This window comes from Schistocerca gregaria, chromosome 1 (assembly GCF_023897955.1).
Source record: "Schistocerca gregaria isolate iqSchGreg1 chromosome 1, iqSchGreg1.2, whole genome shotgun sequence".
NCBI lineage: Eukaryota > Metazoa > Arthropoda > Insecta > Orthoptera > Acrididae > Schistocerca > Schistocerca gregaria.
The window spans coordinates 548,708,675-548,725,840 of NC_064920.1; the positions used below are offsets into that span (position 1 = coordinate 548,708,675).

Genomic DNA, 17,166 nt, shown 5'->3' on the forward strand with positions numbered 1-17,166 from the left:
AAAATATCATCTTAATTTTCATCATCTAAAGCTTTGGCTCAAGAACTGTTTATCAACAAGAAGAGAGACATAAGTAGCAAAAAACAGTGTGCTATGGCTGCATTCATTTTCGCATTTACATTCCAAATAGACGCAGTCAGTTATGTGATAATCCTCTTTTGGCAACATTAATTTCCTTTTATGGTGCAAAGTCTGTCAGCTGCTTTCTCCATGTTCATTATGTACTTATTTTTATTTTAATTAATGCATGTTGTTACATTGTTACACGTTTGAATGACGTAAATTATTTCTGTTGTAATTCACAAGGTCTATAATCAAATATTCATATTTTTAAAACATATAGTGCATGGATTTGCATTTTTTTATGTTTGCAGCCTGCTGTCAGCACCTGTAAATTATTCAAACTGGATATTTACCATAATTTACAAATCTTTTGTAGATTTACACTATTGTTCTATACATCCCAATATTTATTATTTGTCCAGTTATCATAAAGTTGTAATAGGATAATGTACTTATGAAAAGAGTAATTCGGGGAACAGTATGGCTCTCATGTTTCTGAAAACTGGTAAACACTGTGAAGATTTCTTATCAATTGAATAAAAGGTAATGATAAGGGTGTTTCACATGTCAGTCTTGTAACACCAGCGGCGTGACAAATGAAGTACCCTTTAAATTATTTTGTATTTTGTATTCAAGTCCTTCTATGGACACCTAGATGGCTCATTCAACATGGATGCAGCCAATTTTTTAACCCCACTGAGCTAGTGCTTACTCTCCCAGGAGATTGGTATCAACGGAATATCTAACATTAACTTTCAATCTGACATGTTCTGTTGGATTTTGTAATATTGTTTATTGATTTATGTCATGAATATACTTGTCTAAAATCTTTTCGTCAAGAACAGATGGTACTGTCTTTACTGTTTTTATTTGATACTACTTTATGATTTTTGTGTTAAAATGGTTATTGAGGTGGATAGCCTTTTGTCTGTATCATCTTAAGCAATTTCTGCAATTGTAAAAGAAAAGTTTTATGTTTTTATCAATGTTTTTGAAAATGTATTACATATTTTTATATGCTGGTGAGCCAAAACTATATGACCACCAACTTAATAGCTTGTCTGTCTGTCTGTCTGTCTGTCTGTCTGTCTTTGGAATGAAATAAAGCACTGATTCTACATATCAGCGATCCGACTGTTCGTTGTTAGCTGGAAGTGCATGGCATTAGATGTCTATGCAAACTTCTTGTAATTCATTCAAATTATGGGCCGCAATTTGTGTACGTGGTGATGGTGCCCAATAGCGACCCAGGTGTGTTCCATAGGATTTAATTCTTCATTTGTGTGGCCATAGTGTCCTTAGTTGCTTTATAATTCATGAGGGTGTTTTTGATCTGCCGTTGCAACTACAAAAATACATGTTTTTTTTTCTCCAGATGCATTTTGCTTTATTGAGGTAAAGCATCATCAGTGGTGGTGATTTTTCGGCTCCATAGGATTTACATTGGAAAAATTCGGTCACCACATCAACAACATTAGTTCACTATAATGCCCCTCAAACCACAGCAGCATGGTTGTGGCTCCAAAACAAAGACAACTATACTGCTGAAAGATGACATTGCCATCGGAGAAGACATATAGCATGAAGGGATGCAGGTGGTGATAAGCACAGGAGAATGTCTCCAACAGCATAATATTGCTTCCACCAGCCTGTGTCCATGGTGTGCTTCGTGTTTTGAGCCACCATTCACCTCGATGACTGTTTGTGGAGACAAGTATCAGCAGTGTGTAGTAAAAATGCGCTTCATCCAAAGAGTGGATACATTTCTACTGATTGACGGTCAAATCCTGATTGTCCTATGCCCACTGAAATTGCAATTGATGATGATGTTGTTGGGTCAACATGTGAACATGTAGGGGTCATCTGCTGCAGAGCCCCGTGTCCAATGATGTATGATGAACAGTGTGCTCCAAAACACTTCTGTGTCCACCGGAATTCTGCTCTTTCAGCAGAGGTACTAAAGATCACCATCTATCCAACTTTACAGAGCAGAAGGCCTCCGTACCCAACTTTCTGTGAAGAGTCATGTAAATTAAAACATTTAGCACCTAATGGTAGTTTCACTGTCCTACCTCTTTCCATAGATGCTCACAACAGGAGCACATGAACATTCAACCAGCTTCACTGTTTTAGAGATATTTGTTCACAGGCTCTGCATTATAATAATCTGCCCTTTGTCAGTAACTTATCTCCATGGATTTCCTCATTACAGCACTGTCTTCGCTAGGGTGATCCCTCATCCATGTCTACTCTGCTTACATACTTTTGTTACCACATCACATACCCACAACACCATCAGGCAGCATCCAATATCATTGGTCATAATACTTTGGCTATCAGTGTACCTGTCATTAGATACAAATATGTTACCTCATAACTATTCAGAAAATACCTCTGTGAATACAGGGCAAAGTTTTATAAGTGTCCCATTTCAGATATACAGTAGACTTGTCACTATGTACTAGCTTTGTACCCACACAGTACGTCTTCATATGTTCCTGAAAATAATGTGATATTTCATCTTCTACTCAAATCTGTGTGTTCTTGTTAAATAGCTTACTAAAATTCTCATTTTTCTGATGCTTTACCTCTAATAGAAGTAAGGTACAATCATGAAACTTACTACAGTTGGTGGAGTAGTTAGATACACTGAGTAATATGGCTCTTGGAGATAGTTGTGCACCACCATAACCACGTTTTTCCTTAAAGTGCATGTCTGCAGCATAGTCTCTGGAATTACAGTAGATGTAGACCAATTCAAAAATTGATGTAGGAGCTAAAAGAGATCATCTTATTAAAACAAAAGATTATGATGTTAAATTAAAGTCAAGCTTAATTACATATTCCTTTGAAACAAATGAACTTGAGCGACAGAGCAGGTATGCTGCAAACGGGCATTAAGCAAGCTATTGTACCGTGTAACCCAGATCACTCCACAAGCCATTAATAATTCTCTAGTGATGTTAAATAGCTCTATCTTCTGTCCAATTCTAGAGCAACTGATCTGCCACTCAAGCTACTGTTAAACATGGATAATGCTATATGAAACTCCATCACTTCTACCAAACCAAACCGCTAACTGTTCTTATCACATGACAGATCACCACCATGCTCCCATGCTAATTGCCACACTGGCAATCGCTACCATATTTTACTGACTGTAAGGCACACTTTTTTCTGTGAAAAAATGGCTCCAAGATCCAGGTGCATCTTATACTTGAAATTAATATAAAAATGTCCAGTGTTTGATTTAAAATTCCCACTAGTCATAAAAATGGCCATATGTTTAATGCCACAGGAAATCTATCTCCATCTGGCAACACTGGATCCATCTAGCAACAGCAATGCATTGATGTGACGAACATCAGTTGTGAGGATTCACAAGCTTGCCAACACTGTCTTCCTCCTGCCCCACCATTACAAACACAAAATACTGTCTAGCCTATGACGCTTCAGTACAGTATGTAGTGCCAGTGAACTTGAATTGAAAGTAACTTGTCAACAGTACAATATTTTTCGTAGTAGCTACTTTCGTAATGGAAAAAATAAAAAGTATTCATATGATGTGAGCTGTAAATTGAAAGTAATAGCAAATGCATAACAACATGGAAACAGAGCAGCTTAGTGGCGTTTCTGTCTTCTGCCGACAGAAAAAAACTATTTGCAACTGGTGGACTCGTAAAGATGAACTGGAAAGAATGAAGAAGACTAAATGTGCAATGAATGCAAAATGATCAGAACTAGATGATGATGTATTGAAATGGATTCAAGGTCACCATCAAAATGGCATTGGAATCAATACAAAAATGATGTAATTACATGCTTGTAAGCTAGCACTCAATGGAACCTGAGACTTTAAGGATGGAGTTGTTTAGTGCTACAGGTTTATGAAGCATCATGGACTTAGCATGCAAACCAAAACCAAAATATCTCAGATGAAGAAGAGATATTATCTTTCTGTTGCTTTATTATTCAAAATTGAAAGAAAACCAGTGTGGAACTGAGCCAAATGGCGAATATGGACAGAGCTCCTCTGACATTTGATCTGGTGAGTAACAGAACTGTTTCCATGAAAGATGCTAAAATTGTAACTATAAAAACAAGTGGACATGGAAAAAATGCGCTACACTGTTATCCTTTCATGTTGTGCTGATGGCACTAACCTTAATCCAACTATCGTTTTCAATAGCAAAACAATACCAAAACCTTCTGAAGTACAACCAGGTGGTGTTCACATACATGACGGGGTTGGCTGGACTAGGCTGGAACAAAATTATGGATTAACAGAGTGTGGGAGAGAAGGAAAGGTGCTCTATTGAAGAAGAGTTCTCTTCTTATGGTAGGTCAATTTAGTGGTCATTTGAGCTTGCTAGTATTCCAGGACTTATTTCACAATTGCAACCTCCTGATGTCTCAATAAATAAACGATTTAAAGTGTGTATGGGAGAGGAATGGAACAAATGGATGGTGGGTGAAACTCGACATGAATTCACGCCAAAGGAGCTTTAAAATGACCTACCATCAAACAAGTGTGCCAGTGAATAACACAATCTTGGTCTAGAGTGAGAGAAGACATTATTGTTAAATATTTCAAGAAGTGTGGCATAAGTAATGCTCTTGATGGCAGGGAAGACCATCTTATATATGAAGAGGACAACAATCATCATTAGGAATTTTAAACATCAGTTCAGTTTTATAAACTAGATTTTGTAAAATTTGGTTTTCAATCTACTAAAAATTCTTATTTTTTAAGAAAATTACTTTAAAATTAAGATGTCTTTTATAGTCTGTAAAAGAGAATACCTGCATACCTGGCTTCCTGTTCTTCTGTAGACTTGTTATCCTGGCCTCTGATGCCACAAATCAACCTCAGAAAGTCTCTCACAAGTACAATGTAAATTATTGAAATTATTCAGAACTCATTACTATAATATATGCCATCACATGTGTGCAAATGAAACAAGAAAAGGAAGCTAAAGTCGTAGATTCTGTGTTGATTTGTGCCCCAGACATACGCTATTAAATATTGTTCTTAGACTGGATAATTTATGGTACTATGGGATGTATGTAAATAACAAAATGCTTCAAAAATGTTGGGTTTTGGTTAGAAAGGAACTTATCTCCTCTTTCTTGTTATGTATTCAAATGTAACATCAGCTAATGAATAACGTTTTCTGTCACAATCTGATTAATGTTAATGAAGATATAAATTTTATAAGTGCCAGCACACTTTATATGGCCTATCTTCTAAAACAGTTGTTCCAAAGTACAGGTATTGTTATTAGTAATTCTTTCATTTTGTGCCCCGTGTTAGTACTTGCCTACTATTTATTTTATGCGCCACCTTTAGTTACATAGTCTCTCAGTATGAATGTTCTCCATCATCATCAGCCAGCTCGGAACAGAAGCCACTTCCTGCCTCCAGAATACTGCTCTCCAAAGTTTTCTTTTCCCAGAGGTAAATCCTGTTTTCTGCAAGTGGTATCTGCCTTTGGCCAGCAGCTGTCTACTGGGCCCTCATGCCAGTTTCCCAGCTAACTAGAATTTATCATCTGTGTACAGAAACAGCCCATGTGGAAATCTATCAGCTTATAACTTTTTTTTTTCCACAATCCACATACCAAATCTGCATAACCTATGTTGTTATTGTGCAGAGATCCATTGCATGTACTGTTCATTCTGTTTCAGACTGTGCCACAGTAGTTGGCTTTTTTGCAGTGAGCCTGCCATTTTTGGACCGTAATCATCCAGAGCTCGCTATCTGTGGAGAGCAAGAAAGATTTAGAGTGAGTAATACACAGTACTGCTGCTGGCCCATTTAAGTGTGTAATTATTACTTTTCAGGGAGATGGGTGGTTACTTCCATACTCACTAGCCATTATACATGCCCCTGTAGGAGGCATGCAGTATTGTAAAGTGAGCTGAGTAAGTCAGAATAAATAATTGGAAAATCCAGGCTAGAATATAATTATGAATATGATGACAGATCACTACTAGTCACATCGAAGATGCTGTGAGCAGCAGCCAGCCATGAAAGTACCATGGAGGAGGGACAGGGGGTGGATACTAGAAGTAGAGGTAAAGTGTCCATGCTGGTGTAGTAAAATAAGAGGATGGCAGAGAGATAACTGGAATCTACACTCCAGAAAAGTAGTACATTTTTTTAGGTTGAAAGTGCTTTCTCAAAGAATTCAGTGAGCTTTTTCTGGAAGCAGTAGACAGCCACAGTGTTATGTTCTCAAGACAGTCTGAAACAACATAACTGAGATGCTCTGTTTCTCCTTTGTAGGTCACAACAAATTGATGAACAGTGACTTCCTGACTTGTCCAGTGATAGCCTTTTCCCTCATTCTGCATCAAAAATGAGTAGTTCTCTGAAAAATCACAGTACACAGCAAACTGTGAATCTTGTAGGCTTTCTCTAATGTGTTTCATAAATAAATTTTGTTATTTTGCAATAAAGTCATGATGGACCAAATAAATTGATGAAATCTTTCACTGATTTTTGCGATGTTCCTAATTTGCACCTGTCCACTGTTGGAAAGAGACATTGTCCATCAGCTTTTCTTTGAATGCCTTCTGAAGTATGGTGTTGATTTCCTTATTCCCGGGTGTAAATTACTGTCTCCCAAAAGCCAATATATTGATATTGGATTGCGCAGAACCTTCGCAAGACAATGTTTATATGTCTATATTTCTGAACTTTGTTACAGAGTTCAGCCCAGCATTTTCAATCATAAATTTCAAATTTTGGTGAATGGCACATACACACACTGTGTGTGTACCACAGGGGCCTGCTGGAATACAGTTTTTAGGCCACACATTCGTAAATATGGGATAAAAAACTTTTTAAATTACAAAGAACAAGTCTCTTTGAAGCATTAATTTTCTGACCTCCACTGTCCTTCGTTGAAACACAATCCTTTATTCCAGGCATGGCTTATGTTGTTGCTCTCATAAAATGACCGAATGATGTGGACAATTTATACTCGCAGACTTTTCCCTGGTCTTTGATCTGGATTTTTCCAAAATGCCTCTGCTCTGTAATAGCTGCTTTGCTTGCTGAACCATGTAGTTTGGGGCATTGAATTCCTACGTTATCTTCCCTACACTATGTGATTCAGGCAGGAATGTTAAAATCATGATTTTTGTTTCTTTCTGCTGCTTAAATGTATGAAGTTGGTCTTCAGATTGTTTAAAACTGTATTTTCTGATACTTTAGTATCACTTTCAGAAGACTCTGTGTTGACACAAAAATTCCTGTTCATAAAGGAATAGATTCTTTTTCTCTTTCCTGCAGAATATCTCCTAGATGCTATATTTTTTGTGTTTACAGGAGGATCTCCTAACTCTTGAAGACAAGTGTTAAGGGACTGCCAAATCTGTGCCTGAGAAGTAGAAATGGGATCTTGATTGGAGTCTGACCCCATTTTGTTGTCGGCATCTATTTCAGCCTCCTGCTCTTTCCAAAGTATATAAAGTTTTTTCCTACAGCTGTCACAAATTTTTGTAGTTTTTGGCATTCTAGGAAAAAGTGCACATATCCATTCTGAAAGAGTTCTCAGTCTTTTTGTTTGCCAACTATGGTTCACTCTTCCTAAAGGATTGAAGCAATGTAAAATTACATGTCACTTTTCGCCAGCTTGTTATCATGATTTCTTAAACCAGCAACACCTGGAATTGGAGAAAAAATTAAATCACTGCAGTGGACATTGGATTTTATGTTCCCTGATTTTACATTTTTCTGATTCTACGAGAGGACAACGGTTCAATCCCACGTCTGGCCATCCTGATTTAGGTTTTCCATGATTTCCCTAAATCTCTCCAGGCAAATGCCAGGATGGTTCCTTTGAAAGGGCACAGCCGACTTCCTTCCCTAATCCGATGAGACCGGTGACTTCGCTGTCTGGTCTCCTCCCCCAAACAACCCAACCCCATGTTTCTACACCATAATTTCATAGCTCCTGTGAAAAATCCATAAGATTCATGCAAAAAATTCCCTTAATTTGTTTCTTCCTAGCAAGGCTTACCTTGATTCTACATTCTTGAGATTGTTCTCACTGTGGGTGGTGATGCAGTTAACTTAGGCTGTTGTGGAGAGGGGAGATGTGAAAGAGGAAATGCCAATGTAATCCACAATCAGTGTTGCCAACACAACTTGCAACATTTATCTTCACCACACAATTATGATACAATAACTGCTAGGTTATTTGCTTTGGCAGTAATCGAAAAAGAGGACAGTCAACACAACATATTCCAAACAAAGCCAATATGTGACGAAACTAGGGGACCGGCCATGCTTTAAGTTTACTTCCTCAAACATGGTGATTTTGGGCACTGCAGTGATGTCAAGTAGTATGATCTATTGGCTTTTTCCTGCTGCTTTGCAATGAATTGCCACTAACTTTCACCTCCACGTCCCATTTATTTTAAGCATGAGGTTGTGTTTGCTGCATTCAGAGACTCTTATTTGGTGTTGAATGTTTACCTAGGAAAATACATGAGGAACAGCCTCAATGTTGAAAGCTCACACAGTATTATCAAGTAGAAACTTTTTCATTGCGACCAGTGGAAAAGTATTGTAACTGCAGTTGTCAATAAGATCAGTAGCCTATAGCATTGATACAATCACTGTACAAGTTTGTTGAGGTTTTTGTGTAAAGTTATAAAATAACAATAGTTTTTACAAAAATGTGTACTGTGTTGGTTGATTCGGACATTGCTGAGATTGTGTAAAAGCAAGAAAAGTGCTCAAGTGTGGTGTAATTATGACCTAGAACTTTTAGATAGAGCTGTTTGTGAGGTTAATTGAGGCAAATTATCGTATATAGAAAAGTGAGCGATTTCTATGGTATAACTAGATCGACACATATTTGTTTCTATCATGTTTACGTGTGCCATTCTGCCGATCCTCTTTCTGCTGTGGATGACCTACTCCTAGATCTAGCTGATTAAAAATTTTTGGGTGTTTGTCATACAATGCATGTCTCTCTTTGTGTGCTGTCATTTGCAAAAAAGCTTGTTTCAGTATCTTGAACTATTTATGAAATATGATGATTTTGATGATCACATGATTCCCGATCCACACCATGCATTACTGTCTGTCAGAAATAAAAACCAGGACCTTGAGAATGAAGTAAGGTATCATTCTGATATCAATTTTAAATAAATTTTGATATCTTGTCTAGATCTTATTTGCTGCATTGTATTAGCTAAAATCTATCACACACACTTTATGCAGGGTGATTTTTACCTCTGCAAAATAATTTTCATTTTTAAACACCATGTTGCATACCAAATGAAAGCCCGTCTAAAGAGCTTTAAAATGGTGCATTTTGCAGATCTGTATCTTATCTGGTCCTTGAGAAAATGGCAATTTACTACTCCGGGTTGTAGCCAATTTTTCACGAACATTTGAATATTCAAGTCTTAATTAATTTTTAAGTAAATACCAAACAATTTACAGTTTTCATTCACAACTATGCAGGGACACTTTCATGGAAATCTAAGAGGTTAAGGTAAATTTTCATTCAAAATAGTGCTGATTTGACATAGAATGATCCTGAAGTAGATCCTGAGCATCTAATTGGTTTTTCAGCTAGGGATCCAAATATTTAACAAGATTGTATCTGTATAATAAATATGTGTTTTAAGGAGAACAGCGTGGAAACTGTAAAGTTTTATTCTGACTAGATAATTTTTCTCAACAGCTGTACTACACTTATGGGCGGATGCTTGTAAAACTTGCTGAGGCTATTGGACGTCTGGTTCTGGCTGGCAGAGAAATGACAAGGTTAGCAGGCTTCACAGCAAGAGTTACAGAAATCATGGGTGTACTTAAAGACCTGAACCAAGGACATTATGAGCGTACAATGGTCTCAGACTCTCGCAAGACTCCAGAAAGGGATGACAATGGTCTCATTAGTAAGTTCATAGACATTATTTGAAACTGTAGTGTAAGCACTAGGTTCAAGAAATGTATGAATTGCATTGCAAGTTAATTGATAACACACACACACACACATCCCTAAGGTGTGTGTGTGTGTGTGTGTGTGTGTGTGTGTGTGTGTGTGTGTGTGTAAGTAATGCTATTTACTGCAGGGACAACAGGAACTCTGCACAGGTGTGGTGCTCTCACTCACACGTCACACGTGAGTCTTTCTTAATTGACAGCACACTTCCCCTATTACCTTGTATCACTTTTAGTGAATACGCCATGTTAGATGGCAGTGCAGTCGTACAAGGAAAATAGAATGACTTTGCATGCAGCTTGGTTTTGTGTTAGGCTATATTAGGAAATTTGAAAATTTGAAGCTCTGTACAGCACATAATAAAAGAGCGGTATTTGACTGTTACTGTTATGAGAGGATACACCTACAAAAATTAAGAAAAATTAAGCTAGTTTTGCAACTATGTTACACCAGCAATATTGTGTACACCTCATTGTTCCCTGTAAAATTCGTACTTTATTCAGGCTTTGATGTAGAAACTGAGGCAAAAACAACTAGTGTACAGCACATTGTTAGGGATGGAATAAGTGATTATAACTAAGTTTTAAAGAAATAAATTTTAGTATCTGGAACTATTCTACAAACATTGCAGTGGCTACATTTCTGGACAGCATTGGTGACACAGTACAAAATATCATCATTATGTTGTTATTGTTGGTTCACTGAAGTTATAACAAAGTTTGTGCCAGACTGTCAGCACAAGGACAAACACACAATTCTGTAAATTTTTATCAGTTTGGTTGCCATGCAATCATGACTTACTTAGTTTCATAATTGAAAAAAGCATTTTGCACACACATATAAGGCTGTAAACATTGAAATGACTTTTGCAACCACATTATAGAGACAGGGAAACTCTTCCATAAGGAAACCTTATAGAACTCCTACACAGGTTAAACATGAAGGAATTGGTCTTCCAAATGGGATAAGTTCCATAACCAAATACAAAAGGGTGCTTTCAACTACAGCAGCACACACATTCAAAAACAGGTAAAAATGAATGTGAAGGTGCCAGTGTCCTAAAAACAGTTCAGAAAACTGTTCTTCTTTATTTCTTCCAACACCACAATGAATTCTCCAAATTTCACTCTAGAGCTTAGAGAAATGGTTGGTGGTGTTTGTCAGAAGTTATCCTCCCCCACAGTGCATTTTCTTTTTAAGTGCTTTCACTTTTCCCATCAAAACACAAATAGTTGCTTCTCATATTGCAGCATTGTACTAAGAGTGTGTTAAAGTGTGCAGTCATGTCCACTAAACACACATTATCTTCATTCCATTCTTAATCTGATATTATTGGTTCCTACTTTCCTTTTTCCTTTGGAAACTGAACAACAGTGGGGCTTAAATTGAAAAATCATTCCCATCATGCCCCTCAAATTAACCAACATATTTCACAGTAACTGAGAACATCTCCATACTCTTCATTTAATTCCATTAAAAACTGTAGAAACAGAAGATGTTAGAGTCCATGTGATGTGAGAAAATTCATTATTCGCACTACCAATTTCATCATGTGCTCCTGCTTGCAAATTTAGCAGAAAGTGCATTCTGTGAGTTATTTGAATGTGTGTACAAAATTCCATTTTCTCTTTGATAAACTCACTATTGCTGAACAGTTTGGTCTGGCAATTTGGAACACTATGTTGCGTCTTACTTTCAAAGACAGGCCACTACAGTTGGTTGCTGGCTAAGAAGAGGAAACAGTACAATGGAGTACAGTGGATTTCTACAAGTAAATACACACGAGTTGCAAAATAGTCACAGCAGAAAACCACAGTGACCCAGGAAGGCATTTATATATTTATTCCAGTTATTAATAAAACAATTTATACCAGGTTATTAATTTCGGTCAGTAATGACCATCTTCAGATCTGAGTACACATAATTTTCTGATCACACTGACTGTACTACATTTAAATATGTTGGCTCAGTATGATTAGAAATCTGTTGGTGCTTAGGTCTGCAGATCATCATTACTAACTGAAATTAATAACATAGTATAAATTTGTTTTGTCTGCAATTGAAGTAAATATACAAATATATACAAATGCAAACAGCACAAACTAAATAAATTGTATAGGGTACTCATATTGGAATCAGCTCACTGGACAGCACTGCATCTTTTCAGGTTCACCAGCTTCCCTGCTCTTCCATCAACACATAAATGTGTAACTTCTCTGTGCATGGTGTTGTAGTGCCATTCTATAGCAAATTTACTGTGCCTGGTGATTATGTGATGGCTTAAAGGTCTTGACAGTTCTCTTCAAAAAAGAACTGTGATTCCCACAGTTTTTAAAAGCTTGTGATGATGGGTTACTAGATTGCCTTTTTTGAGTGTATGTTCCATAGCAACAGTCACTGTACTGTTGAAATTCCTTTAGGCCACAAGGAAGTAGCAAAGGTTAAACGGCACAACTATGATGACCCAAAGATGGTTGGGCTGGCTGAAAAATGCCATACCAAATGCCGAATGAAACAGTGTGAGATAGAACTTTTAAACGAAATGTCATTCCACGTTGAGTAGTTCTTAGAAGAATGAAGTAATGCATTGGAGGACCTAACAAAGCAGAGACAGTTAGTAGTGTCAAGACAGGCTGAGCTTCCAACAGCACGTGTGAAGTTCACATACCATGGTAAACCCCTTTTTTATGGGTATCTCTTTTATCAGTTTACCACACTGATATTCATTGATGCATTTCGATCTTTCAGAGGATCGCAGGCATTACAGTCGTTACAGAATGAAGGCTTTCACAACTGGATGATACAGCTGCGGGTAAACCTTTGGGGATGTGAGGTCATGGTCAAGGACACTCCTCCATTCCTGACGTTTCAGCCAGGACTGCGCTTCACATCTTCAGAGGTGCTCCTCCACTTGGTCTTGCCAGGTCGGCAAGACCCAGCGGAGGAGTGCCTCTGAAGATATCCAGCACAGTCCTGGTTGAAACGTCAGGAACGAAAGAGTTTCTTGGACCACGACCTCACATCCCAAAAGGTTTACCAGCAGCTATTAGTCATTAGTCATGAGAGAGTTAAACCAGCTGTGTAATTTATGTATAAATTTCTTCAAAACTGTTCTATGAGAGTGTCCACTTTTTTGTCTTCAGTTACTTTAACCAGCAGTTGTAATTAATAGTCTTACTCTACTGGCTTAATCAATTTACTACTGATGTTATGCTAACAGAATATTGAGATTTTGACCATCCAAATTCAGTGCATCATTGTTGAAGAGGATATAACATGATGGTGTCATTTTATAGTATCATATTGACACTACACACAAATTAGCAGCCACCTAAGATCATTCATGGATTTCATTGTCCCTTCCCTCCCCCCCCCCCCCCCCCTCCCCCAGGGAAATGCTAAATGCTATAAAATCTAGGAATGATTACAATCAGTTGGTACATTGTGTAGCAACATGTGACACAGCAACTATCAATGAATGTAAAAAATACAAGTACATAGGTAAGGAAACCTAATGTCAGTCGAGCATAGCATCCGCAGTAAATCAGTTGCGAAAGTACAAAAAATTTAATGTATTAGAATCACAGATCAGAATGACTGAACATAATGTCATTTACTTTGTTCAGCAAAGTGTGGGCACTCTGCAATTTTCCAGTTTACAAAAATTGATTTTCCAGTTTATAAAAATTGATTTTTGCGGTAATACAGGGTAGTCCATCTGAAGTTGCGGATGAGATTCTCAAAAACTATACATTGGGTAAAAATAGTGGGTAAGACAAGTTCATAAGTTCAAAGAGGGACATCAAATGATACTACATGTGACCCGTAGCCCCCACTCCCATGGGTGGGGCGGGGGGCAATATCTAAATCTTAAATGGAAACCCCCATTTTTTATTTCAGATTCGGATTCTCCAGAAAAAGTAATCAAGTTTTTTTTTCTGAAACATTTTTTAAACCATTGACAGATGGCGCTGAAATCGAGAAGAATTAAAATTGGGGAAGTACTCCGATTTATTTAAAATGATCGGAGAAGCACGCATCAAATTGATACAAAATTATGCCAAATTAAGCTTTTTTATATATTTTTTATTATAAAATGTATCCTACCCACCACAGTTTTTGATGGAGGGAGGCGGAATGGTATTAAAATCTCGTTACGGAACTCTTCACAATTGCATTATTCAAAAGACTGTGGCGCTACCATGACCAAACTGCTAACTATGGCTCAGTATAAAGGTCGGTGTCATGTGATCAGATGTCACTTCACTTTCAGATTGTGAACTGTAAACATCAACTGATGAAAATAAATTATTCTTTAGTGAAACAAGCCTCACCATCCTCCTCCAGAGATTGTTGCTATGATGTTAATATTAGGTGAATGCCATATCAATTACCCTGCAACTGCGCATTTGTATGCAGATCATTTCCCAAACAGAAGACATCCAAGCGAAAACATTATTTGAAATTGCACTTGATGAGCTCGAAATGGATACATGCACCATCCACCATGTCATCGTAAATACAATGAAAATGATGCTCGTACCGTTACCATTCTCGCCTGTGTTCAACTGTATCCCGAAATTAGTAGTTGTGCGATTCGGACACAAACTGGAATACTGAAATCAGCTGTTTTGAGGATTTTGAAGGCACACAAATCTCATGTGTATTGTATCACACTGACACAGGCATTAATGCTGAAAGATATGCGAATATGCATGCATTTCGGGCAATTGGCCTTGAAAATGATAAGAGGTGACAATGATTTTTATATATGTAATGAAGCCACATTCAAAAACAATGGCGAATTAAATGGCCATGATTGTCATTATTGGTCCCCTGTCAATCCACACTGGCACAGACCCATTGACACTCAACACAAATGGTCGTTAATGGTCTGGTGTGGAATATTAAACAGTTTCTTCATATGACCGTATATTTTAACCCAAATGGTACTGGAAATCTTATTTACAACTTCCCCACGATGATTTATTGAGCTAATAGAAGATGTTGATTTAGAAACTAGGTAACGAATGTGGTTCCACCAGGACAGAGCAGCTACCCATGATGCTACAAATATGCAGAACGTTTTAAATTTACAGTACCCTGGTCGGTGGATAGGACACGGCAGACCAATTCAGTGGTCTCAAAGTTCACCAGACCTAACATATCCTGATTGTTTTACTTGTGGGGTTATTTAAAAAATATTTGTGAAAGACAGCCCACAACCTGAAACGATATGGAGCAACGCATTCGAAGAGCATGCACAGCCATACCACGTGATGTGCTGCTTGAAACTGTGGACAGCTTTCGCAGATCATTGACTTTATGCATTGAAGCAAATGGGGATAATTTTGAACAATTTCTTCAAGGCTAATTTCATTGATTAAGCACCCCAAAATGTGAGAGGCAAGGGGACTCTCACTGATTAAGCACCCCCATGGGAACATCATTCTACTACGTCCATGTCATTGTCCTGGGTAATACTAAAAGTAGTGCACAGTACATTTTGTACAAAAAGAGCTTAATTTGGGGTAGAGAAAGAATTGGTGCACATTTTTTATTGATTTGATGCATCTTTCTCAGATAATTACAAATAAATGAGTTCTTCCCCAATTTTACTTTTTTCTTCATTTCAGCGCCATATGTCAATGGTTCAAAAAATGTTTCAGACAAAACTTGATTACTTTTTCTGGAGAATCCGAATCTGAAATAAAAATGAGGGTTTCCATTTAAGATTTAGAAGTTGCCCCCACCCCACCCAAGGGGGTGGGGGCTACGGGTCACGTGTAGTATCATTTGATGTCCCTCTTTAAGCTTACGAACTTGTCTTGCCCGCTATTTTTACCCGATGTATAGTTTTAGAGATAATCTCATCTGCAACTTCAGATGGACCACCCTGTATATACTGCAAAAATCAATTTTTATAAACTGGAGAAGGGGGCGGAGGCTGGAGGTCACATGTATCATTTGATGTCCCCCTTTGAGCTTACGTACTTGTCTTACATGATGCATACAATATAAAACTGTCATGCACATGACCAAAGACAGCGGAAAAGTTATAAAAAGATCCCACAAAAGCATGAACAAACTGCATTACTCTTACGTAATTGCATTGTGCATGCAAGCTAGCTGTGAAAATTAGATCAGTGTAGCAAAACTTTGGTGAAGGGCAAATGATTTCAAATTCGCCAAGTCTCGTTGGATGCAGATACGATCCATGCTTACCACTAATGTTTTACGAGAGCACAAGACAGCTGCAGTAGCGGGTGAGAATTCTAGCTGTAGCATCAGAGTTCTGCTTTAAGTTGTAGACATCCTGCTCCGCTCCTCTAAGGCCAAGCACACTGCCTCAAGATCCGCAGAGAGGTGTCTTCTACAATGTTCCTGAAGCAAGTGTGTTTTTTACCCTCCTCTACATATGTTCACTGGTTTTGCCAATGTTTGGTTCTCAATACCCAATTGCAGCAGTCCTTGCCACTTCAGACCAATGATAATTTAATAAACGTGATAAAGAATTCCCTACTCTTATTGATTTTGCTATAGTTGAAAATGGTGTATAATGCAGCCTTGGTGCACAGGAGGAGGCAGAAATCTCTCCCACTATATAACAGTGTTCAGTTTACCCACTATTTTTACCCGATATATAGTTTTAGAGATAATCTCATCTGAAACTTCAGATGGATCACCCTGTATATTAACCTCAGTGTTGTGAAAGTCTAAATTCTGTTGTAACTTTGAGACTGTTAGCAGTGTTTTGCCATCAAAAGAAGTCATTTAAATCTGAAAAACATGTTCATAATTTTACTGAAAAGCAATAGGTCTCAAATAAGAGAATACACTGAAATAATTAAAAATTTAAAATTCCTTTATTTTAGTTGAACAGAACTCACAACAAACTTTTTGCCTTGCCAAGAAAACTTCATTCATTTCATATGATTGTCTAACTGATGTTAATTAGCAATTAGTAAACATGGCATTACATCATAGACATGTGATTGCTCATAAGTGCATCTTCATAAATGTATGATTGCTCATTGTGTGAGAGTATGATCCCATTGTTCAGAATGAAGGAGTAGGACAGAGCTTCACAGCAAGACCTGTGCCTTCCACAAGTAAGGCATAGGCCTCCAAG

General features: G+C 37.6%; 1 protein-coding gene across 1 annotated transcript in view; it reads left to right on the forward strand.

Annotated features, from left to right (window-relative positions):
• Positions 1 to 17,166, forward strand: part of LOC126355999 (ATP-binding cassette sub-family D member 3) — a 98,025-nt gene that overhangs the window by 57,406 nt on the left and 23,453 nt on the right. Inside the window, exons 10-11 of the mRNA XM_050006637.1 lie at positions 5,752 to 5,849; positions 9,774 to 9,987. Coding sequence (XP_049862594.1) covers positions 5,752 to 5,849; positions 9,774 to 9,987 — 312 coding nt within the window. The remainder of the gene's footprint in view (positions 1 to 5,751; positions 5,850 to 9,773; positions 9,988 to 17,166) is intronic.